This window comes from Gadus morhua, chromosome 1 (genome assembly GCF_902167405.1).
Source record: "Gadus morhua chromosome 1, gadMor3.0, whole genome shotgun sequence".
Classification (NCBI taxonomy): Eukaryota; Metazoa; Chordata; class Actinopteri; order Gadiformes; family Gadidae; genus Gadus; species Gadus morhua.
Genome location: NC_044048.1, coordinates 16,977,145 through 17,004,944, shown reverse-complemented (window position 1 = coordinate 17,004,944; position 27,800 = coordinate 16,977,145). Strand labels below are relative to the sequence as shown.

At 47.0% G+C, this 27,800-nt stretch overlaps 1 protein-coding gene and 1 long non-coding RNA gene across 4 annotated transcripts in view; one reads left to right on the top strand and one right to left on the bottom strand.

Annotated features, from left to right (window-relative positions):
• The window catches only part of LOC115542466 (protein bicaudal D homolog 2), a 39,634-nt gene extending 13,037 nt beyond the window's left edge, over positions 1 to 26,597 (top strand). Inside the window, exons 2-11 of one of the 3 annotated variants that reach the window (XR_003976555.1) lie at positions 928 to 1,140; positions 8,957 to 9,109; positions 9,929 to 10,143; positions 10,478 to 10,724; positions 12,702 to 12,959; positions 13,203 to 13,406; positions 13,724 to 14,257; positions 14,815 to 14,966; positions 20,648 to 22,712; positions 24,295 to 26,597. Coding sequence is in view for 2 of the 3 variants with exons in the window: in XM_030354733.1 (XP_030210593.1) it covers positions 928 to 1,140; positions 8,957 to 9,109; positions 9,929 to 10,143; positions 10,478 to 10,724; positions 12,702 to 12,959; positions 13,203 to 13,406; positions 13,724 to 14,257; positions 14,815 to 14,966; positions 20,648 to 21,044 (2,373 nt within the window). In the remaining variant the exon portion in view is untranslated. Of the gene's footprint in view, positions 1 to 927; positions 1,141 to 8,956; positions 9,110 to 9,928; positions 10,144 to 10,477; positions 10,725 to 12,701; positions 12,960 to 13,202; positions 13,407 to 13,723; positions 14,258 to 14,814; positions 14,967 to 20,647 lie in introns of all 3 variants that reach the window. The other 2 variants (XM_030354733.1, XM_030354743.1) reach the window with 2 other exon arrangements.
• LOC115542480 (uncharacterized) lies at positions 22,709 to 27,171 on the bottom strand. The gene is made up of 2 exons (XR_003976556.1): positions 26,649 to 27,171; positions 22,709 to 22,783 (listed from the first exon to the last, which is right to left on the bottom strand). It is a non-coding gene; the product is annotated as an uncharacterized LOC115542480 (long non-coding RNA).
• Between the last annotated feature and the right edge of the window lie 629 nt (positions 27,172 to 27,800).

The window sequence follows — 27,800 nt, the reverse complement described above, 5'->3', positions numbered from 1 at the left end:
TTAATATACAACAGGGTGGAAAGAAATCCAGCGGCCGCCTGTCACATGTGCTAGATGCCGCAGTGGACCAGTGGGTCAGAGAGCTTGTGCGGAGCTTGAAACACGCTGTGATGTCCTTGTGGCCTTGGGCTATTTCATTCTGGGGTTTGCACTCAAGCTATGGGACAAGACCATGAGCGCCATTATCTCACGACTGTGAATTCCATCTTCAATCAGGGAAGGACTCCTCTGAGAAGGGAGAGCATTGGTTTTCTAGATTCTGTGGCACACTACCAATGTTTCTTTCTTTCTTTCTCTCGCTTTCTCTTGCTTGCTTTCTTGCACAGTACACAAATGAGATTACTTTCTGTCAGCTTTAGGATCCAGTTTCATCCTGGTTTGCCAAACTGTCCCACGATTTGGTTGATGATTGACAAATCAACTAGTTTTGAAGTACGCCTTTTGTTAACTTACTGAGGAGGATATCCTATGAAGGGCATTGTGCTGAATCGCCCAGACAGATATCTGCATCGGTCTGTTTGTTCTGCTGTTCCTCTCAGCAGTCTCCATCTGTGAAGTGTGAGCAGCATGTGCAACAGAGTCACTCTGAAATTGAATTGGTGGGGTGGGCTGGGGGACATGCTGCCATGATAGAGGCTGACTGATTATCTCTCTGGTTGCACGGCAGTATTTGGGAGGGAATCGAGGGATGTAGCCCGGCCATCAAAAGATTTATCCTTTTATAGTGTTCACAAATCCCCAACAGCACCACTACAGGGACATGAATCCAATCAAATTTTCGTTACAATCCACAAAATAATTTCTGCCTTCTTTTTTAGCAGTTTGATGGATGCATGTCAAATATGAACCAATTGAAATACTTTAATTTGTATTCTTTACACTGCATTGTGTCTAAGTATCTGTTCTCTACCTCCTTCCTTTTTGTAGGCCTTCGGACAAGCCTACTCCAACCACAGAAAGGTGGCCGCGGACGGGGAGAGCCGTGAGGAGTCCCTGATCCAGGAGTCTGCCTCTAAGGAAGCCTACTATGAGCAGAGGGTCCTGGAGCTGCAGACGGAGGTCCGGCAGTCACGCAACATCTTGACCAACACGCAGTCTGAGAACGAACGGCTGGCCTCCATCAACCTGGAGATGAGAGAGGTAAGCGGGATCCAATCGCCTACTCGGTGTGATCATGGGCTTGCAGAGGTTATCCGGCCCTGATGTTTGCAATCGCTGTCTGTTCAGGTTTGACGAGCAGGCCTCACTGACCATACTTGTTGACGAGATCATCTCATTGGACTTGGTTGTTGAGGACATTTGTGTGTTCGATTGCTCTGTAACTTCATATTCCTTACAATACCAATCTACATTTATTTGTTAGCTCCCCTAAGCTCCTTAGGTACACAATCTTTGGTCGCATGAAAGGGTTTTGATCCTAAGTTCTTCAAGTTAAAGCCTGTTTCTTACTGGTATTTGACACACAGCATTTATTTAATCATGCTCTTAATGTTTAATTTGAGTAAACATCTTTAGTGAAATGTCATAATTGCAGGCAAGGCTTCTGTTAGTGTGCATGTTTGGCCTCCTGAAGGAGGCCAAACTTATTTAGTAGTCTAATGCCTTCAGACAGAGCATACGTAGTGCCTCCATCTCTGGCTTGGGTTATTATGATTATACGTTTTTTGAGTCACTAATGGGAATGGGAGTTGTTTTTTACTATTGTTGGTGTTCCCCCAACTTACCCTAACTGCTTAAACCCATGATCCGTTCACCCCAACAGATGAGCTTCACTAATCCACATTACTAGCATAACATGCAACCCTTAACCCCTCCCAACCCCCACCCACCCCAAGCAGTCAAACGTTTATTCCACTCCATTACATATTTTCTGCCTACATTAGCAGCCGCCTCTATTGTTCCTGCTCCAATTTGGACGATATCTGAAGTTGAATGGACATCATTAGTGGGGAAGTAGAGCATGGTGGCCGCTGCATGCATGCATGCATGCGTCCACATTTTTGCACGAATGTTTGTGACGGGCCGGTGACGAGGAATCGGAATCGGCCCAAACACTTGACATTGGAGACTCTCCTGTGAGTCAATCAAAGGCTTCCGGCTGGGCTTCCGTCTTATCAGACTCGGTCAGGGAGACAGACATGTAGGAGATGACCCTTGTCTTGAGATGGGTTTCTTCAGTCTAAAGGGGTGCTCTGGTCCCGTGCCAGGCTAAGCAGTATAATCACCCTGCGTTTGACGACCACATGTTGAGCTGAGCCTGCAGTTTATCGGGTCAAGTTGGACGTTTTACCGGGGGTGGGCTTAGGGGATGGGGGGCTGGCGGATTAGGGAAGTGGGACGTCTGCTTTGGTGTTCTACAGTCTTTTTGGGTGTAAGTGTCTCCTCTAGCGTTGTAGGGGATTTGGTCACGGTGACACACTACTTCAGACTGATGCTGGCAGGCAATTGCTTTTTCAAGCAGATTAGGGTAAAAAATGCTTTAAAAATGTTTTTCCTTCACAACGTAAGAGTTGAGAGACTTAAGAGTTATGGAAAACATCCAAATTCAGCCAATAAGTAAGCGTGGATAAACACGGGATCAGCATTTACGGGAGTTATTCACTTCACTGTATCCTATACTTGCATGTATATGAATGCACATCTTTGAAAGGCCTGAATTGGTTGTAGGGTTAATTGGAGGCATTTGTGAGTAACCTGCAAACCAATAGGGTAAACACTGTTGGCTCTCCGCCCATCGGATGAGTTGATTAATTGCTTTGCTGGTGACCAATGGAAGGGCTCCTTCAGTAGGTGTCCGGGACATTGTGACGAACACACTCCCCTGTACTCATGCAGCGCTATTAGCCGCAGCTAGCTCTAATTAGCTAGATAAGATAGGGTGTTGGCATATAATCATTCATTGTGCGGGAAGGATAATGACAACCCTGCAGTGGCTCTTGTGAGGGTAGCACAGAGGGTTTTGTGTGGATGGCGGCCGGTGGGAGCAGGGCACTGAGCCTGGCATTGGGACCGGGCTGGGATCGTTGAAAGAGCCCTTTGTTGGCTTGCATTTAAATTAGCCTCAATGATTCTGCAGCGAGTGGAGGAGGGGATAGAGGGAGTGAACCAGGCTGAGAACGTTGCCGGAGGAGGATGACGGGCAAGAGATCCATTGAGGAAGGCGGAAGACAGATTCCTTCTGTTATGGGTTTTTATTTGCTCCCTTACACTCTGAATTTACCCTTCTGAAAAAGTCATTGTCATCGGCAGTACAAGAATCTGAGTCGTACAACTGGCTAAGGTTATCTTTACTTAGACATGTGCTCAAACGAGGTACATCTCTTTTTATTGGTCATGACTACCATAACTAAATATCACCATTCAAACTAAACGCTGGGAGCATGGATCATCCATATTTCACAGCTATGGCGTTGGCTCTACAGGATTAAACCCACACGAAGTGTAAGCTACATTGTAAGGCGGCGCATGGTAATAAGCATGACTCCATTAAACTCCTCAAGTCCTAAGAGGAGAAAGGGAGAGAATCAATGCAGAGAATCTTCATAATCATATTTTGTTTGCTTACAGAAAGCTCTCTTCAATGTCACAAGCAATAGTGTACGAGAATACAGCTGTTTAAAGCTGTAGCTAAATCCATTTAATTTGAGCATTTTGCTTTAGCCATCACTGTAATGGGCCCATTCAATTGTTTTAATGTGATTGGTTTTACCACCTGATAGGGTAGGAATAAATTGTCCCATACATAATGTCCATTACCTTGACCTGGATGCTTAGTAGATACACACCCACACACAGAAATCAGAAGCTGAATCGAGGCTGAATTAACAGGATGCATTTAGAGGAGGTAACAAGAACAGATAGATGCAGTGTACTTGTTAGAAGATGTATCGATCAAAAAAGGAAATTGAGTTGAACAATACCAGTCACTGTGTGTGTTTATATATTGTTACATCCGTACCTAGTTCATTAAAGGGTCAGGGTGAGTGGTTTGCTGGGTGAGTGGCACCTCATGAAAGGTTCCTTTGACCTTACCTATGAGATGAGGTCAAGGTATCAGCATCCCGGACGTGCGCTGGGCTCTGTGCTCTGATCTCCTCCCGGCTGCCTGCATCGTTTCCTGTATTGCATACTGTCAGACTGCTGGCATTAAGTACCCTGGCCATGGGAGGGGAAGGGAAAGGGAGAAGGATAGGTTCAAGAAAGGTTGGAAGCTGAGAACCACCTAATTGGTAAAGCAATGATGGTGCTGATGTTGATGCAGAAGTGTATGAGGAGTGGATTGGGTGAAATAGTACAGAATAGAATAAGAATATAGAGGTATGGTGACATTGGTGAGTGTATGGGTCTTTATGAATCTTCCAACATACTTATGTGGTTCTTTGTAACAGATATGCATAGAGCAGTCCCTACTAACAGGATTTAAAAATGATCCTGTCTGATCCTTGTGTAGATGTTCTCTGGGAAGTCTGGTTTCATGCGATGCCCCATCTGGTCGAAAATAAAGTAAAAACCTTTCACCAAAAAATCGGTACAATTCTGAAACCACCCTCGGAGGTGGTTTCAAATCTATCCGGACCTATGCGGTTTCGTGTTAGGATTTGTGTGGACGCCTGAAAGGCAAACGATGGCGTCATTAGCCCCCCACCAGCCGGGGGACGTCAGAGTTGCGTTGAATTTTTTATTTATTATTTTATTTGTATTATTTTTGTAGCTTTAAATAAAGCCCCTTGATGAATTGAATTACTAACTGTACATTAAAAAGTATTTCTGCTCAATTTAAAAGGTTGAATCTCCTCGTGACTGAATTGTTTGTTTACAGCGCGCAGGCAGGGTCATCTCCTACTTTCTGTGGAGAACCAGCGGCTTGAATATTTGCTATAGCGTTTCTACAGCTCGATGCGGTATCGCAATGACTCCATCTTTACGGAGATGGTTCCTGACCGCATAAAACGAAACCGGATTGTTTTCGCACGTTTCGGCTCCGTGTGGACGGGGCCTAAGTCGCCATTGCTCCCCTATTGACGTTTGTCCTCAGAAGCATGCAATGCCTGATTTAAGCCTGGGGTCCAGCACGGCTAAGTGTTTCCCCTTGTTGGTCTACATATATGTCATGCACCAGTGCTCAGACTTTAACAGTCAAACATGTGCACACTGTCTTGCAGAAAGAACCTCCAGGTTTAACATACAAAGTGCTAAGTGCGTAAGCATCCTTCCATCTAATTGTTGTACGTTATTTTGTTCGAATGACCCAAGGGCATGCAGTGAATCCCTCATTCACACTTGCGTGCGTGCATGAATAAGTATTGCTGAAAGAAATTTGTTGGACGCGCAAGGCGAAAAAGTCCAAAGCATTTTCTCTCTCATTTACTCGAGGGTGCTTTGATTATCTTGCTGAAAACATCAGAGGGTGACCTTGACTTTGTTCCAGGCCCTAATGGGGTCAGCTCAGCGTCTATCCATACAGAAATGACAGTTGCTCGCGGCAAAAAGGAGGATAAAAGCGGATCTACTTTCACCTTAGTTCTCTTGGCTTGACAGCAGCGAGACGCCAGAACACTTCTTCATTATACCTGCGTTCTGTCTAAGGGGGGCTACCATAGGGCTGGGGGAGGGGGGGGGGGGGCTGAGATGCACGACATCTGTGAGTTTTTTCACTCATCCCTTTCAGAAGGTAATCCTGCAGTCGGAGGGGCCCCGTTCACCCAGAGATTTAACAGTAGTCGACATGACCTCAGTCACATTTAGCTAGAGATAGTCTGTTTTATCTGTGTGCGTGGAGCTGGGTGTGTTTATGTGTGACGGAGAGGACAGTTGATTGAGCAGGGTGCCTCTGTACACTCCCTGTCAATCTTACAAATTGATGTCATTGGCCCTAATGGAGGATCCTAGGTCCGGAATTCAACCACGGCTGGTACATGGACACTAAAAGTATGTGGGCAGACTGCAGAGAGTATAAAGTGAGTAGGATGCAGCAGAGTGAGCAGTAGGGAGAGCAAAATGGTGGACCCTAGAGTGAGTGGGCAAAGAACGATGGCATGGAAATTGTATTGAAGGAAAATTCAGCCTGTAGTGTCCTTGCCAGAACTCTCATTTCCTGCAAGGAAATGTTGGGTTATCGTGGCAGAAATTTCGTACGATTTCAGAAAGTATTAAAACCCAAAGGCTTCATCCCCTTCATGCTAAACAAGCGGCTTCCGATAAGCACTATAGTTTAAGGAGCTGAAACACATTTTGGACACATTAAGAAACCGAACAGAGCTAAACCTTTTCATGCTGTCATAAGTAGTTCCACTGCTGCAGCAGGAGCTTTACAGAGAGAAAGTGAGGGTTAATTTGGTACAGTAGAGTAGAGTGTGCTCAGACTGGAAACCACTCTGACCATGTAATCTAGTGAGCTGGTGTCCTCAAATCCCCAGCAGAGGAGTTTACCTACCAGAAGGTCCGTGTGCAAATTAGTAACATAAATAGGTCATACTTAAATAGAGAAACAGGCAAAGGTGCATTGTAATACATACATTACTAAAATACATGCAATAAGCCTATTGATGGTGTACATTAATGTTAATAGAATACCATGGGCCTTATTCTCTAGCGGACATCTTGGTTCGATCTTTGTTCTAAACGGTTCTAAACGTTTAAAATCAAGATGGCCCACTTGTTGAATAAGGCCTATGCCACCCACTTTGCCACTGACTAACACCTGCCTTACACCCCACTTGGCGGTGGGTGTCTTTGACGATGTTTTGGAAGACCATAGTGGAAGCTACTGGGTGGTACCAGAGGTGACAGCAGGGTGCGGGGGGGCATCGTAACTACTGAATTGTATCCTTTTGACAGGGTGTTCAAAGGTGACGTTTTATACCATCTTCCCTGCTACCTTCTGTTTTGAAGATAGGCGCACAAACACATAGTCACACGGTCACAAACATTCCCAAGGGGGTGCCTGGCCTTCCGTGCCTGAATCAATGTTGTTCACACTTTGCGACAGGCACGTACACGGCCACCATAAAACCAAGGGTGGTGGGCTAACAAATCAACGTCTGTCAGGCAGCCAGTCGCCGACCCCCCTCCAGTCCCATCATCCTGGTGGGGGGAGGATAGCGAGAGAGGGGTAGACAGAAAGGGGTCTTTGGAAGGAAAGGTGAAAGGTCAAGGCCCTGGTGTGCATTCTAATCACGTTGCAGTGGTGTGCCAGTGGCTGCCTTAGCTGAGATGCCTAACCCTGGCCAGGAAAGCGACCCTTCCTCCATCTGCTGCTTCATTGTTGTGTCAAGGGCAAGAGTGATTTCATTTAAGTTCAATTCTTTTTTATTATTATTTTGCTCAAAGAAGAGCCATTTCTTAAATGTGACTTATTTTTTATCTTCTCTGGAAGTTTCTAGAAATAGGAAAACATTCAAAGACTTGCCTGGGTAATTAAAGGTTAATACAAATGTTAAGAAATGTTATGAATTTGCTCACAAAGATGACAACGAAGCCATTACATCCAACACTGCTCTTTCCCAATCACCAGACCCACAAATTGATTATTCCCTTTCGTCAAAGATAGAATTCCCATTTTCAAGTCATCAGCATCCAGTCAATATCCAGCTGGTTCGAGTGATACCCAATTCCTCCATAAAATAAATGTTCCTTTCTATTGGGGCTGTCTAGGGAACACCGGCTATTTGATATGACCCCAGTGTATGGGCTTAGGGGAATGCCTGATCTCTGTGCTAAGCACATGCATTATTCAGTAATGAATCAACGTCAAGGCTTTCATGCAGGCAGCAAACACCCGCACTCATTACAAATGTGGGAACGCTGCTGAATATTAATGCCGCATGAAACATCATCTGGGCCCAGCTCTGCAACATTTTTACTAATAATTGCTCCCAGCTAACAAGGAAACATGTATTCCTGGTCATCTGGGATATGGAAACAAAACTGCTGTAGAGTGATCAGATTGTCACTTTCGTTGTCAACAAGTCGCTTGAGTAAAGTATTCGGTCTATGCAGATATAGCTGTCGAGGTTGTGTATTTGGGGGTCATTTGACTTGATGGGGTTGAGCGTGGTGACAACAAGGTGTGTTGCATGGCTTCATGAAGAGACAAGAACACATACTCACGCACGCTCACCGCCACACGCACAGTGTGAATTCATTTAGATGAAAGCAGTGGAAACCATACACCTCCTTTGGTCAGTGTCTCTTGATTTCAAAGCGTTGTTCCTGAGCCACGCTCCCAGCTGCTGGCTGGGGCTTTCAGGATTAGCTTTGGCCCGTCACTGGGAGGGCCCCGGAAAGGTGTTAGAGTTGTAATTGCAACTGTAGAGGAAGTAGCAAAGATGGCGTGTCGCTCACTTTCGCTTGTCATTTTATATCACACGTATCTGGCTGTGTTGTAGAACTAGCATATGGACTTGTCTCAAACACTCATACGATTGTGGCTTTATGTTATAGGGGGTATTATTTAATTTGTACATAACACCTTCATGTACCAATTAATTTTATATACTCAATCGACCGATTCCACGTTCTGTCACATTGGCAGACTCCACTGTTAAGAGTCCCAGTCATTCATCATCTCTCACCATAAGTGTCTATAATGTCAGTATGGCAATCAAAGCTGGCAGCAAATCAAGCTGGTGGCCAATTGCCCACCAAGACACTTGGCGCCTCTAGACACACACACGCGCTCTGTCTCCGTATGTGTCTCTGTCACTCTGTCTGTGTGTCTCTCTCTCTCTCTCTCTCTCTCTCAACACCTTACGCACACAAAGGCACACTGCATTTAACAGGGCAGACCAGATGGGATTTGGTGGACATCCTTAGCCATGAAGATTTACATATTACACATATTGATGTGACTACATCCAATCAATCACTGTCGCCTCACCGCAGCACTCACTCGGGCAAGATTGAAAAGCCAACCTCTGACAGCTTCCTTCTCTCCCCCTCCCCCTCCCCCCTCCAGAGCTACCAGGGGGATGAGCTGGAGAGGGTGCGGCTCCGGGATGACGTCAAGGAGTACAAGTTCCGGGAGGCGCGGCTGCTGCAGGACTACACAGAGCTGGAGGAGGAGAACATCTCCCTGCAGAAGCAGGTGTCCATGCTGAAGCAGACCCAGGTGAGAGGGAGCCCCAAACAGCACATGAGTGTGAACTGAATGTGTGTATGTGCAGTTAGGAGGGCATGGTCCTCCAAATCTAGATGGAAACCTGCAGGCTACAAAGAGAATCGCTAGAATAGATCGACATTTCTGCCAATCATTTATACCAAGTTAGTTAGCACACCACAGAACATATCATTTTCTCTTTTTTCTGTTTAATTAGAGCATGCTTTTATTTATTTGAAATGCAAGGTGACGCATGTAGGCACAGCGGGTCACATCAGAGAGGTATGAGCACAGCTACATTTAGATTTCTTTATCTGATTAAACACTATTGCAGCCATTTTTGTCTTTTTGTTTCCTGGCCTCTAAGGTTAAGGCCCTGGTTTAAAACCAACGTGATCCTCCCTACATTCAACGCACCCTCTTAATGGTTGAAAAGACATCCAACCGGGTGGTTTAATTCAAAGGGATGGGTGGATTAAAATAAACAGAATCCTCTATAGCTAGCGCACACACACCCTGAATATCCATTGAGAGTATTTTCATTTGGGGCCGGCTTTATTTTGAAGCTGATAATTCTCTCCATATGACCTTGCCACTGTTGACTTTATTGTGATATGAACTCCCACATGGTTGATATCAATCATACGAGTATGGAGCGATTTTAACTAAGACACAATTCTATTTCACAATCGGAACGAATTGGATTAAATTGGGACGAATGCACCTACTCCCCCCCCCCGCCACCCCACCCATGTCATCCGGCTACGTGTGACGGGGGCTGTGTTCCCTGCACCACCCTCCAAACCTTAAACCCCCCTTGTTCTCCCCCAGGTGGAGTTCGAGGGCCTGAAGCACGAGATCCGGCGTCTGGAGGAGGACACTCAGTTCCTGAACAGCCAGCTGGAGGACGCGGTGCGCCTGAAGGAGATCGCCGAGCGGCAGCTGGGGGAGGCCCTGGAGACCATCAAGACGGAGCGCGAGCTCAAGGCCTCTCTGAGGAAGGAGCTGTCCCACTACATGACCATCGGGGACTCCCTCTACCACAGGTAAGACTCCGGGAGGGGGGGGGGGAAGTGGGTCAATGATGGGCTTATATCTGTATATCTGTCTCTCTCTTTATGTCTGACTCTCTCTCTCTAGGTCTGTCTCTCTCTCTCTGTATCTCTGTCTCTCTCTCTCTTTCTGTGTGTGTGTGTGTGTGTGTGTGTGTGTGTGTGTGTGTGTGTGTGTGTGTGTGTGTGTGTGTGTGTGTGTGTGTGTGTGTGTGTGTGTGTGTGTGTGTGTGTGTGTGTGTGTGTGTGTGTACAAGGATCACCAACCTCTCCTCTTCATAAGGAACAAGCATATTGATCAACATCTCCTCCTCCTCCCGCCCCACAGCCCGCTCAACATCTCTCTGGACGGCCTGAAGTTCAGCGACGACTCCGGCATCGAGCCCAACAACGACGACGCCCTCAGCGCCTACGAGAACGGCTTCAGCAAGCTGGCCCAGGCCATCGCCGAGGACAACCGCGACTCTGCGCCCAACAAGGAGGACCTGTTCCGCCCGGCGCCGAGCCTGGTGGACGACCTGCTGAGCGAACTCAACATCTCCGAGATCCAGAAGCTCAAACAGCAGCTGCTGCAGGTGGGGGTTCCACTGCACACAAAGTAAAAGTAGAAATGTAACATAATTGTGATGTCTTCTAAATAGCAGAGGGTTTGAGAAGCCATAGCATGACAATGTGTCTATAGAGCCAAATCTAACAAATGACAACTAGTTTGGTTTTTCTCGAGATGAGAATCTGAATTGTGTCTGTCTATTGAGACATTGTGTAAATGTCGTCTTATATTATGGTACAATAGATCCATTTTCTATATCTTCCTTTAGAAAATCCCTTCAATGTGAAGAGATTGTCTTGCATAAAGAACCCCAGTTCCCACCTCCATCCCCCTCTACTAATTTATCTGCAGCCCTTGCACAATCGTCAGCAAGCACTGTTCCAGTACCTGCTGCCTCAGTTTAAGCAGAGGACAGTGGAAAGTGTCCTTCGGCTGACGACAGGGTGTTGGGAGAGGTGTGAGGGATTCAGGGGAGCACATCGGCTTGATCCATGGCAGGGCTAAGGCAGGGATAAATATTCTGATGGAGCAATGTTAATCCCCCCCCCCATCGGGAGCAACACTAGTCGCTGCGACAGCCAGCCGGCAGGAGGTGGCTACGGGTGGATCTACCATCTGCCTGCACCTCAACCCCCGCGTCTCGTTGATGGTCCCCATGGTTACGAGCGTGGAACCTGGTTACCTACGGAGGACGGCGGCCGCTTTTGGGGCCTCCAGGGTTCAATCTTGAGATGCATCTTGAAAGGGAAACCCGGGTGTCAGGTTAATAAGAGAAGCCCAAGGTTTCCTTGGCGATGCCCTGGTATGTACACTATTTTAATCTAGAGGCCATTGTTGGGTTCTAAACCAGCGTTGAGTGTCCAGCCACTCGGTCGGGTCACGCCACAGATCACAGGCAGGAACAGAGGGAGTGCATCACCATTCCTCGGCTCTGCTCTGTGGTGCTTCCCTCCACCCTCCTCTCTCCGTCCAGCTGGAGCTGGCCTATCAATCGAAAGTACTTACTCATCGGTGTGACGCTGTTTCACTCTTAGTGACTCAACCTCCATAGTCTGCAGCTGGATCTAAAATGGCTGGGGCGAGAACAAAATGAAGAGTTGTGCGTGCGAGATGGTGGTAATTGGAAGCGTAGTCCTCCGGTGGCCTACAGGCCCTCTTAGATGATGTAGGTCATGTTGGGTCGCATTAGGACATGTACATTATAGCAAGTTCTTTATGTCTTAGCAATTCATTTACATGTTCACATTATCATGTTGGGGATTCTTGATTGAATAGGACTGCTGCTTTTGAGATCTTATGATGAACAGCAGAATTTAGCATAAAATAGTAAGTAGTATTATATCTATGTGAACATTTCTTATAGCTTAACATTGAGACTGTCTTCTGTAAAACCTAGATTAGGAAGATGGGCTCTAATGCAGATGTAGTTATTGCGTGTCAAGAGCTCATCTTTAGACCATCTGCCACATTTTTATCTAGTTGTCCAAATATAATGTGAACAAATATGCAGTACATTGCACAAGGGTGGGGCCATCCTAGTTGGCCTTGATTTATTAATACACCAAACACACTAACACACATGCTGAAATAGCTCAGTGCTTCACCAGCATGCATTGGTTTGTGTATGTTTGAACGTAAGGAGACCCAGTGCGCTCACTGCCAGCCCTGACTTGAGCCCAGTCCAGTTGCTCCTTAAGGTCACCCTGACGCTGATGCCCATCCCCGCTGGACCAGAGGGAGCTGGCGAGGTCTCGCATTATCTGGCAACGCAAGCCACATAGCCAGGGTAGAGTTACCACATGAAAGACAATCCGTCGATGTGATGGATCTATTACGCTGGACCCGAGAGAGGAGTCGCTCGTATCATCCACGTCCTTAGAACCCCCTTCCAAGAAATCCATTTGTGAAATGACCGGAATGGGACCAGATGAGAAAGGGGGTACTCGAAAAAACAAAACAGAACAAGAACATCCCATATTAATCGCCCTCCCTCGGCCCCCAGATGGAGCGCGAGAAGGTAAACCTGCTGGGCAACCTGCAGGACTCCCAGAAGCAGCTGGAGCAGGCCAACGGGGCCCTGTCAGAGCACCAGGAGAAGGTGGGCCGCCTCACGGAGAACCTGGCCGCCATGCGCAAGCTCCAGGCCAGCAAGGAGCGGCAGTCGGCCCTGGACAACGAGAAGGAGCGCGACAGCAACGAGGACGGAGACTACTACGAGGTGGACATCAACGGGCCCGAGATCCTGGAGTGCAAGTACAAGGTGAGTGCGATGAGGTAAAACAACTGGCAAAAGTACGCAGGTATTGCTACCAGATAAAGGTGCTGTAGTGACAAGGCTGTAAATGCTACCAGTTGAGTGATATTTCTCCAACAATGAGTAGTGCTAGCTATGCACTGTATGCACTGTTTTCGAAAAAAAAAAAAAACACAAACTGTCCATCCCGAACGAGCCAAACTAAGTGGGATTGATGATGGACTGATGGAGTGTCTCTGCCTGCGTCAGGTTGCTCTGTCGGAGGCCGGGGAGCTGAAGGAGGAGCTGAAGACTCTGAAGGCCGAGTATCAGGCCTGCCAGTCCCGCTACGAGGATGACCGCAGCCGCCTGGAGATCGACGTCACCACACTGGGTGGGAAGCTGGCCTGCCTGGAGAAGATCAGCCTGGTGGACCGGCAGGAGAAGAACAGGCTGGAGAAGGAGCTGCGCAAGGTGAGGCACCGGCGGGAGGCATTAGGCACGAGGAGAGGATATTGACCGACTTACATAAGACGATCTTACAAAGGGTTGGGAATCGATGGAGATGTTAGCGTGAGGCTATCCCTAACCTTTAGCGTAATCTTGGCGTGACTTCGGGTTTAGCCAGGTCTTCGCTCGTTAAAGAAAGCTTAATCAAGGTTTATGTTTGTGTGTGTGTGTGTGTGTGTGTGTGTGTGTGTGTGTGTGTGTGTGTGTGTGTGTGTGTGTGTGTGTGTGTGTGTGTGTGTGTGTGTGTGTGTGTGTGTGTGTGTGTGTGTGTGCGTGATAAGGTGAGCGACGTGGCCGGCGAATCCCAGGGCAGCCTGAGCGTGGCCCAGGACGAGCTGGTCACCTTCAGCGAGGAGCTGGCCACCCTCTACAACCACGTGTGCATGTGCAACAACGAGACGCCCAACCGCGTCATGCTGGACTTCTACAAGCAGGGCAAGGGCGGCCGCAGCAGCCCCGAGGGACGCGGCCGCCGCTCGCCCATCCTGCTCACCAAGGGCCTGTTCCCCGCCGACCTCGGGGACTCGGTCTCCCCGCCCTCCCTGCCCTCCCCGCCGGCGTCGGACTCCCGGCGCGAGCCCATGAACGTCTACAACCTGGTAGCCATCATCCGCGACCAGATCAAGCACCTGCAGATGGCGGTGGACCGCACCACGGAGCTGTCCCGGCAGCGCGTGGCCTCCCTGGAGCTGGGCACCGTGGCCGACAAAGACAAGGAGGCCTGCATGGGGGAGATCCTGAAGCTCAAGTCCCTGCTGAGCACCAAGAGGGAGCAGATCGCCACGCTCCGCACGGTGCTGAAGGCCAACAAGCAGGTCCGTCTGTTTCAGAATCCTCCACGGTTAGACAGGGTTTTTTGCTGTAGTTGGTGACGATGAAGGGACCTTTGGTTTATTCTAGTATGGTGAGTTCAGCTGTCCCGTCACATGCCCTGCTGCTGAGATCTATGATAAACAGTTGTGGCTGGCCGTGTGGCGTCAGCTGGCCGGTTTGTTTAGTTATACAGACCCAGAGGAGTAGTATAACACAGAATTAGAACTCGTGCCCAGTTGCTCTTGTGGCTATTAAGATTAAAGATTATAAAGATTCTGTGTGGCGTCTCGGTGCCTGACCCAGTCTGGATAAATAGAGCCATGAAACCCATAAATAAAACTAAAGCGTGCTACCTGTTGTTCATTTTACTACTTTACTCAACCACATAACATTTATAGTTTGTTTACAGGTCACAGGGGCAATGTTAACCAAATGCGTGTGACCTAGAGAGGACAATGTAGCTCATGTGGCCCACATTACGGACAATTCGATTTTCATTCAGCCATCAGTCAGCCCTGTGTCCTTCTTGCAATGCTCTAAACCCGGTCTCTCCTCCCAGACGGCAGAGGTGGCTCTGACCAACCTGAAGAGCAAGTATGAGAACGAAAAGGCCATGGTGACAGAGACGATGATGAAGCTGAGGAACGAGCTGAAGACCTTCAAAGAGGACGCCGCCACCTTCTCCTCTCTCAGAGCCATGTTCGCCACACGGTAAGACCCTCGCCTGTTCACCAACTCTCTTCTGCCCTGCACGACTGCACTACCTCAGTAGGGTATGGTGTGGGACACCATACAGTAAAGCACCCACCCTTGATTTTAGCATTCCCATTTTACGATGGTGACAAACAAAAGGAAGTAGCTTATCTTTGTGCATTGTGGGGCAATTGGTTGCATCTCCCTTTGCATGAAAATGCATTGGGTCAAACCTAATACCTTGATTCAATCACGTACTCAATGTTCAGACGAATCAGATTGCTAGGTCGGAACTACCTGTGGTATAATGTAGTACAAAGAAAGATTTGCTCGCCAAAGCAGAAATGTCCAGTGATGAGCAGCACCTCACTACACTCCTTGGTGCACGTTACTTTTGCAGTTTTATTATGTCGATCACAACATGCCATCCAAAGCCCACATCGATGTCCACACCCGTTAATCTCAGAGCAGCTGCCATAAGAGACACCTGAAACTTGTGTGTGATTTTAAGAGCCAAGTGTGTAGCTGGGCTCCCCAGAGCCTGAGGGCATGCTGCGCATGATCCCAGAGAGTCAACATTAGACCACAATAACACTGGTGTGTTAATGCCGTGGTGACACCATCTGGCACCGTCAGGCCACCTGTAGGACACCATGACAATCCAGAACAACAACTGGGTCATCTATGTTTATCAGATCCCGACTATATCTGCGAAATGGCGGACGTCGTTTGAGGCACGCCGCACGCGGACGTTATTGAGGCCCACGCTGTTGGTGGTCGGGGATTACAAATTTTCAGTGCTACGGCTCACGCCTAGGGATAACCCAATATCGATAGCCTTAAAAGGCTGCCCCTATACTCATAGAATCTAGAGTTACAATAAGTAACTATCGTTTCAGCCATTAACTGTACAATTCAGAATTGAATGAGAGGAGAGCTGAGGAGGGCTGTCAATCAAATATCGCGCTTCAGAAACAGCCAATCATAGGAAAGCCCGCCCTGCCTTGGTTCCCTCCCCCATAGTGTCAAAATTAAATTCGAGCGAGAGCGTAAAAACATCTTTCGCGAGAGGTTTTGCGCGCGCTGAGGTAATTTGCGCGCGCGAGAGGCTGTTTTGCGCGCGCTGAGGTAATTTGCGCGCGCGAGAGGCTGTTTTGCGCGCGCAGAGATCATTTGCGCGCTCGCAGTTAATATCTACGCGTGTGGAATAATGTAATACGCCCGAATGCATCTTTTATCACGTTAGTGCATTATGGCACTAATGTGACGCCATAATGGCGGGTTAAGTATTTCCCTTGTGTATCAATACGTATGGGTCTTGGAGTGGTGACATTTTTTTTTTCTGGTCTTATTTTGGATTATTGGAGGCCGACTCTGATTCTGCAAAGATTGGTGACGTGTGTGTGTGTGTGTGTGTGTGTGTGTGTGTGTGTGTGTGTGTGTGTGTGTGTGTGTGTGTGTGTGTGTGTGTGTGTGTGTGTGTGTGTGTGTGTGTGTGTGTGTGTGTGTGTGTGTGTGTGTGGAGATCAGAGGGAGGTGCTGCTTACCCCATCATTAAGCTTCCTGATTCCTATAAGAAGCAGGCCAAAGGTTTGTTTGTAATCCCTACCTCAGCTTGCAATACACAGGGTTTGGAGTGTGTGAGTGTGGGGGGCTGGGTCTATTGTTGTGACAATAACAACAAACACATGTAAGGCTTAAAGCTCATCACTCAAACAACACACAAGTCCAAAACAGAGTTTCCTCCATGTTTCTTCGTACCCGGTGTTGGTCACTGCCCACTGCTGCGTTCAAAGGCCTCTCTGGTCCGTGGTAAACAAGGCATTGTTGATGCTGTGGGCATCATGTTCTCCCTTGCCCTTCATCTCACCCACCTGGCTGCCATTCAATACCTACCTTTCTCCATTTCAGGTTGAATGTGCCGAAGTCAGTCCATATTCCTGCACAGGCTCAATTAGTAACAGGAGGAGAACGTCTGCGTCAGCATATATATAAGACATTGCGTTGTCATGACAGTTTTGGTGCAGTGCAGAGAATCAGACATCCAGACATTGTGGGTGGGAGTGGGACGCTCAATGGAAGTGACGTGGCTAAATATAAAAAGAAGTGGTGTTAAGCAGAAGGTTTATTGTTGTTTATTGTCAAACTCAGCCGCCACAGCCAGCGTTCCTTGTTATCGTTCGTAGTTTACATTCTGTGTGGAAGAGGAGCCATCTAGGATGTGTCTCGGTGTGCCTGTAGACGGCAGACTGCTCGGCATGCTGCCCGTGTATGGGAATGGAACGCGCTGTGTTAAATCAATGTCTTCCCTAAACACACACACACACATACACACACCATGTGTGTTTGAAGGTTATAAAAGGCCACTGCCTATTAGCCTGCCAGTGATTTAGGGGAGCGAACACGCCAGGCAGGGCTAACGTAGAGTCTGTTTACGGTGTTATTGGTATGTAAATGAGGGCCCAGATGCTGCTGGGTTGGAGTGGGACCGGGAGAAGGACGAAGGCCCCTCTGAGGGGCCAGGGGACCGGCTTGGCAGAGGTTTCCCACACTCCCCGTCTCCTCTTCTGCCCCTTCATACCCCCCCCTCTTCCGCCAGACCCTGGGACTGCTAGTATTCTGGACAAAAAGAGTGAGAGGGGGGAGGAAGGAAGGGGTGGTCATGGATTAAGATTGCAGAGATGTTGCAGACCGTGGTCAACTTCGGGAGGATCTTGTTGTTGTTTTAATCACAATGTGTAATCCACTTGGATCAACACGTAGCCATGTATGTCATCTTGAGTTAGCTTATGCTGTTGCTGTGTGGGTGTGGGTGTGTGCGGGAGGTTGCACAAAGGCGTATGTTTTTCCAGCAGCAGTCTGTGCTGTACTGGTGTCATGTTCGACAGTATAATCTCCGACCCCCTTACATTCCAGCGATATGCCTCAACACGTTCCTGCTCTTTCTTCTTGGTCAGAGAGTGAACCAAATCGAGTTCCTCTAACACACGCACTCATTATATCTACGACTGGTTTGTATTTTTGTTGACCACACACTCGTACACATCCAACGCATACACAAACAGACACACACACACACACACACAAACATAAACACACACACACACTCTTTATGATGGCCCACCATCCATGACCAATGAGGAGCAGACAACAGAAGTGTCTGAAAAGCTGGTTTGGGGGATGGGGGTGTGTTTCTGTGGGGGGGTTGTGTAAGGGCAACATTTTGACACACAACACATATTTAAGCATAATTAAACACATATTTATGCTACTGCTATTTACACATGAGTGTGGTAAGTGACTTATACGTGTGTTTGTTGGTGTGTGTGTATGTGTGTGTGGAGTGGTTGGTACATGCACAGCTTTGTTTTAAGGTAGAAAGCCTATCGCCTGACGTCAGACTAAAATGTAAACCAGCCTCGAGGGATTCAATGTTTTCAATGTGGCAAGTGTTCATCCGTGAGACACACACACACACACACACACACACACACATACACACACACACACACACACACACACACACACACACACACACACACACACACACACACACACACACACACACACACACACACACACCCCTCGTCCAGCCGGCCCTAAGAAAAGCCTCCATTGTGTTAAGCTCATTCCGACAACAGAGACCCTGATTTTCTTTCCCGGGAAAAAGCTCCCAGACCCTCCCTGTGGCCCCCCGCCGGCCGTCCCCTCCCTCATTAAGTGCTGCTGCTCCTCACAGGGAGAGCCCGCCGCCCCACACTGGGTGTAATGAAGCAGCACTGATCCTCATTGTCCAGCTGTGTGTCCCACTGGGAATCAAACCCTCGGACACAAGGCGAGGGGGCAAGGTGTGCGTTCGCCCTGGGCTAGTCGGCTGAGGTTACGAGTTCAGAGAGCACCACCCACCACCCCTCCATCCTACCCCCTCCACCCTACCCCCTCCACATGCTCAGAACACAACAACAGTGTCAATGTTTTTCTTTGGCTGGAGCCCATTGGCCGGTGGAGGCCGGCCAATGGGCTCCAGCCAAAACAAATCATTGTGACCTTTTGAGTTGACCAATCAGAAGTGTGGATGTGAGTATTAGAAGATAAGGGAATAAAACTGGAGAACACACAAACGCTGTGTTGCTGTGTAGGTTTTTTGAGCGAGGCTTGTGAGTACATCTCCAATAGCTTCAGGCACAGTGAGTGAACCCACACAGAGTAAATATACTCTTTTACTAGCAATACTTCAGGGCGAGTGGTATTTTTTCTAAAGAAAACATGTTAAACAGAGGCTAAATGACATGAGCCTACAGCGTTGTATACCGCTTGTAAACAAGGTTGAGGGGCCTGCCGCTCCCTCCACTGAGGTGTGGCGGTCCTGTCTTGAAGAACGCCCCTTCAAACGGTCCGGTCAGCAGCCCAACACAACGGATAATGGAGAGGGAGGGAGACAGCGAGAGAGAGAAACCCGTTAACCACAGTGAGAAAGGGGGGGAGAGAGGAGGGAGAGCGACCAGGAAATGCAGTGAGAAAAAGACGAGGCGGAGATCGAGAGATACAGAAATTAGGAAGGTGGTTGAAGAGGGAACGCAAGAATCTGCTGGTGAGGGAGAAAAGGACGGAGCTCATGGCGATGAGCAGGGGGCATGGGGAGAGCGAGACAGATGTGCCTTCATATTCCGGCAGATGACCCAGTTTATACACCTGTCAACGCTTCGAAACACACGTGTCCAACACTCTCACACTGAAGGGCAAAGGGAGACAAGGGTGTGATGAGGCCATAATTCATCGCTGGGGGCTTTTTTCCAAAACGGCAGACAATGACTCTAATGGAATGGCATGCTTCAGACTGATATTACTATATAAAGGCTATCAATCTTGCTAACGTATCTTCCCAAAATTGGAGCTCTAGCCTTCAGTCATGGACTTTCCATTCTCCAACTCATCTTCACTTATCGAGTCTCTCCATCGCTTCCTCCTCTTCCTCCCCGTCCTCCTGTTTGGTTTCTAGGATCCGGAGGAAGGGAATCTCCATGGAGACCCTGTAGGTTAATGCGTTCATGCTTTTGTGTCTGTGATCTATTATTAAGGGCCTCCAGGTACACACGCCTTCTCCTGGCATTCAGATAACCTCTAAAATGGCGTACTTTAACGTCTCACCTCATGAATCTTTCAATACCCCCATGACTTCCACCCCTAGCAGCTCCTCCAATGAGGGTGAAAATAAATATAACAGTATTTTAGCAGTTTCTGCATTTCTGCATATTGGCAAGTTAATATTGTCATTGTATTTGATTGATACCTGAAATACTAACTACTTAATGGTTTGAAAAATGCTGATAACGGAAGATAATATAATGATAGGAGGTTAGGTGAGGTATCCAGGTCGTTTTTGTTTGGGTGTAGGGCTCCACCTAGTGGTGGTTGGGGATACTGCCCAACTAGGTGAAAGGTCGTGATACAAATGCTACATCTTTTCATAATACTTTTGTTAATGTCACAATTGAATAAATGCATCAAATAACAAGTTGACAATTGTGATTTTTAAATCTGAATTCCTAATTAGGGACTTCCCGTTTCATCTTAATTCATCATCGCTGTTTAATTTGATTATGGAAGCTGCTACTGCCCCCTGCTGATTATAGGAAGTAAAGAAAAAAACGTAAATCTTCTAATAAACCAACCCTTCTATTCGTTCTGCCCTCCTGCAGCTGTGACGAGTACGTCACGCAACTGGACGCCATGCAGCGGCAGCTGTCGGCGGCCGAGGACGAGAAGAAGACCCTCAACTCCCTGCTGCGTATGGCCATCCAGCAGAAGCTGGCGCTCACGCAGCGGCTGGAGGACCTGGAGTTCGACCACGAGCAGACCCGCCGCGGGGGCGCCGCCAGCCGGGCCAAGGGCCGCGGGCGGGCGGCAGCCGCTGCCGCCGCCGCCGCCACCGCCAGCGCCACCTCTGGGGCCGCCACGCCCAATCCCCCCCACGTAAGTCAGAGCCTCACCTGCGCCGGCTCTGGCCGCCCAGAGATCAGCAACGTCCTGCCCAACGGCATCATGGGAGGCCCCGTGGTCTTCTGCAGCGAGAAGTACAAGATCTACTGCGACTGAGGACTGGGAGACCGGGTGTCTGATAGGACCCCCCTCAACGGGACCGCTGTGTACAGAGGGGGGGAGGGGGTCACCTCCCTCCCCCCTGGCTTTAGTGAATAAAAGCCCCACTCACTTGCTTGTTCGTCCGCCCCTCTGGGCGTGTCTAGCCTCCCCGTGCTTACCGGCTGCTCGTTGCCTGTTGGTGTATCCGCTACAGGGGGAATGCAGGTGTGTGTACAGTGTGTGTGCTAGGTGTCGGACGGGGCGGGGGCGGTACACATTTCGGTGTGTGGTATATAAGGAGTGTGCCCCCCTGTGGTCGTAGTCGGGATGGTTTTTGTGGATATTATTGGGTGTCTATACTTCGCCACCGTCCTGGTGCCCGTGCGTAGGGTGTAAAACGGTGGCCCGCTTTGTGCGTAGGTGTCTTCCGAGCCCCCTCCCTGTACCGCCGGGTCACTGTCATGCGGTCAAGGCTGTGGGGGGGGGGGGGGCGGGGGATATGTGAAGGGGGCGTCACGCTCTCGGCCTTGGTTCAGAGTGTGACGTCTTCTACCCATAGGCTTGTCTGCTGGCGAGGGTGCTCCTTGATGAAACGACCCCCCGTTACCTTCTCGGTGTCCTGGCCAATCCCCAGGACCCGCCTGTTGCCCCGGCAACCCACTGTCCAATCAGGTCACTGATTAATGTTTACATGAACAAAAAATAAATAAAGGAAAAATATGCAATCTCCGACGGCAAGCCCTGGCCCTGGGAGCATTCTCGACCGAAATTCAAAGTCACAAGTGGGTAAGCTGACGAATTGCTTCAGCGGACCGGATGAGAAGGAGCACCTGTGACCACATATAGTTTTTATATTTTATTTTGTAATTATGGGATTGTTTTTAATATGCTTGTACACCAATTTGGTAGTGATGATGATCAGTACTAGAAATTGCATGGCTTTGCAGCTGAAATGCTCATAAGCTTTTTTTTATTTATTTTTCCAACAGTGTATCTGTGTTCAGACGTGTGATCTAAACCCATGTGCTACAGGGCTCTACATTGTAAAGAACAGACAGGTTATTCGGTTGTCGGTTGGAACCCAGGCAGGCTTCTCCCTGCCTGGACTATGGCTTCTGACGAATCGGTCTCCATAGCTAAATTCAAGTGCGCTTGGTCAGAGGTCCCCCAGGTTCCCTAGTCGCGATATAGACGATATCTGGATTGCTGTGAAACAGATGAAACAAGTTTTTATTGAAAATGCAGGTTTTTTTGTTTTGTTTTCTTTACACAAAGTTAATGAAATGCAAATCCTAAAAGAGCACAAATCCAAACGATTTTGGATCCTAAATCTGCTATCGGGGAAAAAAAACCGACCATCGTCAGACACGAGTAAAAGTGCCTGCCGACCCGAATCACCTGAAATATATATTTATCTACATTTATGTAACGCCCTGTCCACCTGATGATGTAATACACCGTCCCTTCTCCCCATTAGCCTTGGAAGCTGACCTTAAAGCTCTGATATCATGTGTGTGTTGATGTGGTTTGAAAACACACACGCCTGGTGTCTCTAACCTTTGTCTTGTCACTTGTTCGCCCCCATATGACTCTTTTTACAGATTGTCAGACGCTTGTTCACCACACATCGCCACTCACCCTTTAACTAAAAAAAGAGGGATTGTGGGGAATCTTTTATGTCAGGTAACGTCCTCACGCACACGCATTGCATACATCTTGCTTGTGTGTGTGTGTGTGTGTGTGTGTGTGTGTGTCTCATAATCTTCAGCATTGTGACCCTTGTTTGTATATATTTTCACAAAGAGGGGTCCCTTTGTTTCTGGGTGTGTGAGGATAAACCTATGTACTGTCTTAGTATCTAAAATAGCTTTAAACCCTTGCGCATATACAAAGAACCAATACGAGTGGGGCTTGTATAGATAATTCAAAGTACTGCTTGTGGATCATAAACACATAGGCTTTATGATGCGAAAAAGCAGGGTTGATGTACGGAGATCCTGCAAGATGAATCAAAGTGTTTGCTTTTTTCTAACTATACCGAGTACGAATAAATCCCCAATTATATTCTTGATACGACCGCGTTCAGGTTAGGATCTTGCAGGATCGCTCTGCAGTATTTCTTCCTCTCAGGGACATAGGGAGGGAGCTTGTTTCTATTGCAGAAAACGTAAGGCGCCAACCCTGCTTAAGAGCACATCCATAGGTAACAGGCACGCAGTGTAGAGACGGACACAGCTATTCCACCATACAGAGTGAAAGGCTAAGGGGAAGAGAAGTTCCTCTGGAGGTCCATGTTCACTCACTCTTTTCTAATTGAGTTATTCATTTTAATGAACTTTTAAGAGTGACATATTGGGTTTCTTTTTCTTTTGCGTAAATATTTCTTGAAAGCGGAGGGATGAAAACTTTCCGAGGAGCTCCGGGAGCAGGGAGCTAGAGAAGGAGGCTAGTGAAGAAGGCTAGCATAAGAAACTAAACATGCTAGCACAGATAACCAGGAATCTGGTCTTGATCATGGTCATTGAGTTAGCCTTGAATCAACTAATTACTTTCCAAGGGACATAGAGTCCAAATGTTACCCCTAAATGCTAGTATATGCTCTGTGGAACCACTGAGCGGTAGTTAGACCCAACAACCCAGGATGTACTCAGATTATAACCTGTTATGGATATAGTTTCATACAGTTTGAATTCAACGTCTAGCTTATCTGTCGCCATAACGACCTGCCACTTTAATATTTAAATAAGCTCCTCCTACCTCTGTGCTAACATGCTCCGCCCACTCGTCAATATGTTTTGCTGAGTTGTCGTTCTGGTACATCGTCAGATCTCTGATTGATGTCAAATGCATGTGAAATACACAACTCATTCGTTGTTGTTATTGTTATGATTATTAACCAGCACGTCACACTGGGTGATGCCTTTCTCCTTTGCTTTGGTTGCGGGGTGATGTTTCAACTGCCCCGGAAGTGAATGAACGTTGTACTAGCGAGTCACTGGCTTCTTAGCGGCTTCTGCTTGGTGATCTCGCTTGTAGTCGGCCCCACATTTTATGCATCCGATAATAAGCTTTATTTTAACACTGGCTCAGGGTGACTAACTCGGATCATGCTTTCTGTTTGCCATGACTAACGAGAAGTCACTGTGTCTTCTTTCTCGAAAGAGGTGACAAGCTCCTCCCTGTTAAACTACAGTTTTCACTAATACTCATAAGAGGAAGCATGCTCACCTTAATGATGTGTTGTTTCTTTCTTCATTTGTTCCAGTTATTGCAGTAGTTCTGCCCGGATGAGGAGGTACCGACACAAGGTCGATTCTCACTGCTGAATCGGTTCGCCGAAGGTTAGCACAGCATAGATCATTTGGACTTGAGGATATCAAGGCAACACCAGCCGAAAACCAAACGATGAAAACAGTCAAAAAGCTAGATTTCTAATTGTATTCCCCCCATTGCTGTCTCATTTAAGCTATGCAATATGACATGGATGGGAATCAAGCTAAACTTCACTTCTTTAATTGCTGCTGCAAGAAGCCAGGATTTCTAAGTACAAGGCTCACACTTTCCGTGGGAAATTTATGAGTGACTTCAATATTATAATTACCCCTCAATTTAAAGGCAAAGGAAAACAGGTTGTTTCTCAATGTAATGACAACTATTTTTTCTACTTTAATGTTGGATTTTAGTTTTTATTATTTGTATTATTCAGTGCACTTTCATTATATAGGAAAATGTCATACTATTATTAACCAGAGAAATTCGTAGTGGAGTGGTTTGAGTTTTTTTCCCATATCTACACATAGTAGGCTATATATAGGATCATAGGCCTATGTGACTTCTACGTTGTGATGAGCAAACGCCTCTTGCATATGGGAAGGCGCCACAAACCACAACCTACTAATTGACTTTGTCTGTGAGAATTGTAACCATCTAAAACGTTTATTTTTTCCTTGGTTATATATTTACACTGTCCGTTAGCCTTTCTGTTTGTTCTACTATGATCTCTGATAGAAAAAGTCCAGGGTGATCAAATTCTGGGGTTTTTCGTGTATTTATTATTCCTAGGAATAGTTCGAAAAATTGCGCTGAAACTTGACAACGCTCTTGATTCAAAAGAAGGTGAGTTGTGTTTAAGGAAAAAAAAACTGTGTGACAAAAACACGCTTTTTTCCCAGCTTCTTACCGAAGGGCGTTCCACTGAACGTGGATCACTGACCAACAGAATTCCCTACAAGTGCATCGATTAAAATTCCAAATTGGAATTGTTCCATTCTCCCTTTGCTTATCGTGCCAAATCATGGTACACCGTTTAGGTTGAACAGAATCAAGAATATGAAAAGGGACATTTTTTGTCATTGGGAAAGGCTTAGTTTGGACCACGGCTCTCGCGAGGGACGTGATACGGTTTTCTGATTTGTTTAGTTTCTTGTTTCCAACCAGTAGTGCCTTTCATTGTTTCAAGGGAGAATCTTAGACTAGGATTTTATGTTTATTTTTAAAGGGTTGGGTTCAAAGTAACTGTGAGCAGCAATAAATGCGAAGGGTCGACCCCTATCTGCAAGAACGAAAAACAGTTTAAATTGGCTCGATAAAAATAAATTAATTGTAGGGAATCATGTGGGTCAGTCGTCCATACAATACATTCAGGGGTATATTGAGAAAAAAAATAGTTATGTTTTATTTTGATTGGTTTTCTCACACTTTGGGAACCCAAATAAATCCCAATGAACAACACCCTCCATGCATCTGATATGTATGTGTTTGGCTATTGGAAACATCTCTAACTCTAGCTATGTATGGTGAAGGTAATGTGATATCAATAGTATTGTGGAGGAAAATGTGAGAGCGCATTTTTTCATTCCGTCGTTCATTATGGTGGTATTTTTTTATTATTGATCTTTTTTATATCATCTTTAAGCATTAATGTTTTCAGGAAACAGAAAACTAAATTAGCATCAACAAGCTTGAACCGTGCCATTATAGCCAAAGCTCGCTTGTTGAGGCGTTAAAAGTTGAAACATGGAAAAAGAAACGTAAAAAGATAAAGTGCAATTCTGATACTGTTTTACATTTTGAAAGACCTCAAAGTTTTCTGTTTGCTGGAAGCACTAGCATTGTGATAATACATTAGCTGTGCAAACTTTATATTGTCATATTGTGTTCAGTATTGCTCCATAATTGAGAGTTTGATACCTTTTTATATGAAATAACGACTTCACCTGTATTTATTTGAATTGTCATGCAGTACTGTATTCTTATCAATAATGTGCGTTATGATTAGTGACATAATGATTACAGCTAAATGTCATTTGCATGTTTTTTTCAGTTATGGGACCTTTACACAGAATTGTAAAACAAACGTATAACTTTGTAATGGGTGAGAAGAAAAAAACAAAAATAGAATTGAAAAGGAAAAAAAGACAAGTCTTTTGTCTCGTATGTATTACTGCTGAAATACCGCTATGAAAAGTGTTGTTTGTTTTCCAGGAGAGATATGGTTTGTGTAAGGGGTAGTCATACTGGTTAAGAAAAAAAACGAGAAAAAAAATAATAAAGGTAACTTAAAGTCCAGAGATGTGCCTTGTGTGGGTTTTGTCTGTGTATGTATATATCCATATGTACGTGTGTGTGTGTGTGTGGGTGTGTGCCGTCTTGCTGTGCTCTGAAGGGTTAACCCCACAGCTGAGTGTGCAGCAGCAGTCCCAGGCTGCCGGCTCCGGCCCAGCCTCGTCCCAGAGTGTTCCCAGCTGGAGGAGCTCAGGCCTGGGAAAGGCTGGAGTGACTTCCCAGCTGTCCCAGAGACTCGGGGACGCGATCACGTTTCACACAATGCACACCCACACCCAGAGAAATAAGAAGTCAACCAGCCCCTTCTACTCCCCCCTCTGGGTCCGTCTGTCTCTTTCTCTGTCTGTTCCTCTCTCTTTTCTCTCCTTTCTCATATTTCAACCTTGTCCCGGCGGCCTTGCTCTACCTTGTTGTATTTCATCATCCGATGTTACTTCCCTGGTTTCTCCAATAGTCTCTGACCTTCCCCACGCTAAATTAAAGTCAAGAAACAAACAGTGACCGGACCCAACGGCCCCCGACCTGGGGTACTCCTCCACTTCCTGTTGCATCCCCGGGGGGCATTTTAGCCTATAGATTAAATCTCTCTCGTTCTCTCTCTACCCCCCCCCCCCCCCCCCCCCTCTCTCTCCGCTTCCTCTGGAGTTGTTCAACTGGAAAATCGTTGGAAGGGGCTCAATTTCGCGGAAATGAATCGACGATAACTCGTAACTTTAACAGTCCAATGTCCTCTGATGTCCCCATAAAATCCCAGAATCCTACAACAAAGATGTCACGCTTTGCCTTCTACAATTTTCCAAATTTTACACTAGAAATAACCAATCTAATTTGGAACCAAACTTGCTTTGGTATCTTTTTTTTTAGATTAGTTTATATATTTACTGTGTCTCTATGTATGGTGGGAGGGAGGGAAAAGTAAAATGGAGCCTATAGTGACGTTGCAATGCAAGACGTTTCTGCCTCCAGATCATCCGGTGACATTAACATGACCCTCTCCCTACGACTGTCATGTGGTTTGAGTCTTCACTTTGATAACTTAAACAGCCTACGCCTGTCACCACACCAACCATACATTTCTTAATGCCAATTATGAAAGGCATAAAAGGGGGGGGGGGGGCAGTTGATGGGGGATTTGCCTATGACATCACCACCGCCGGAGACAGTGCAGTCTATTGTTGTTGGTCTTCCTCACGCCTCGCCTGTCTG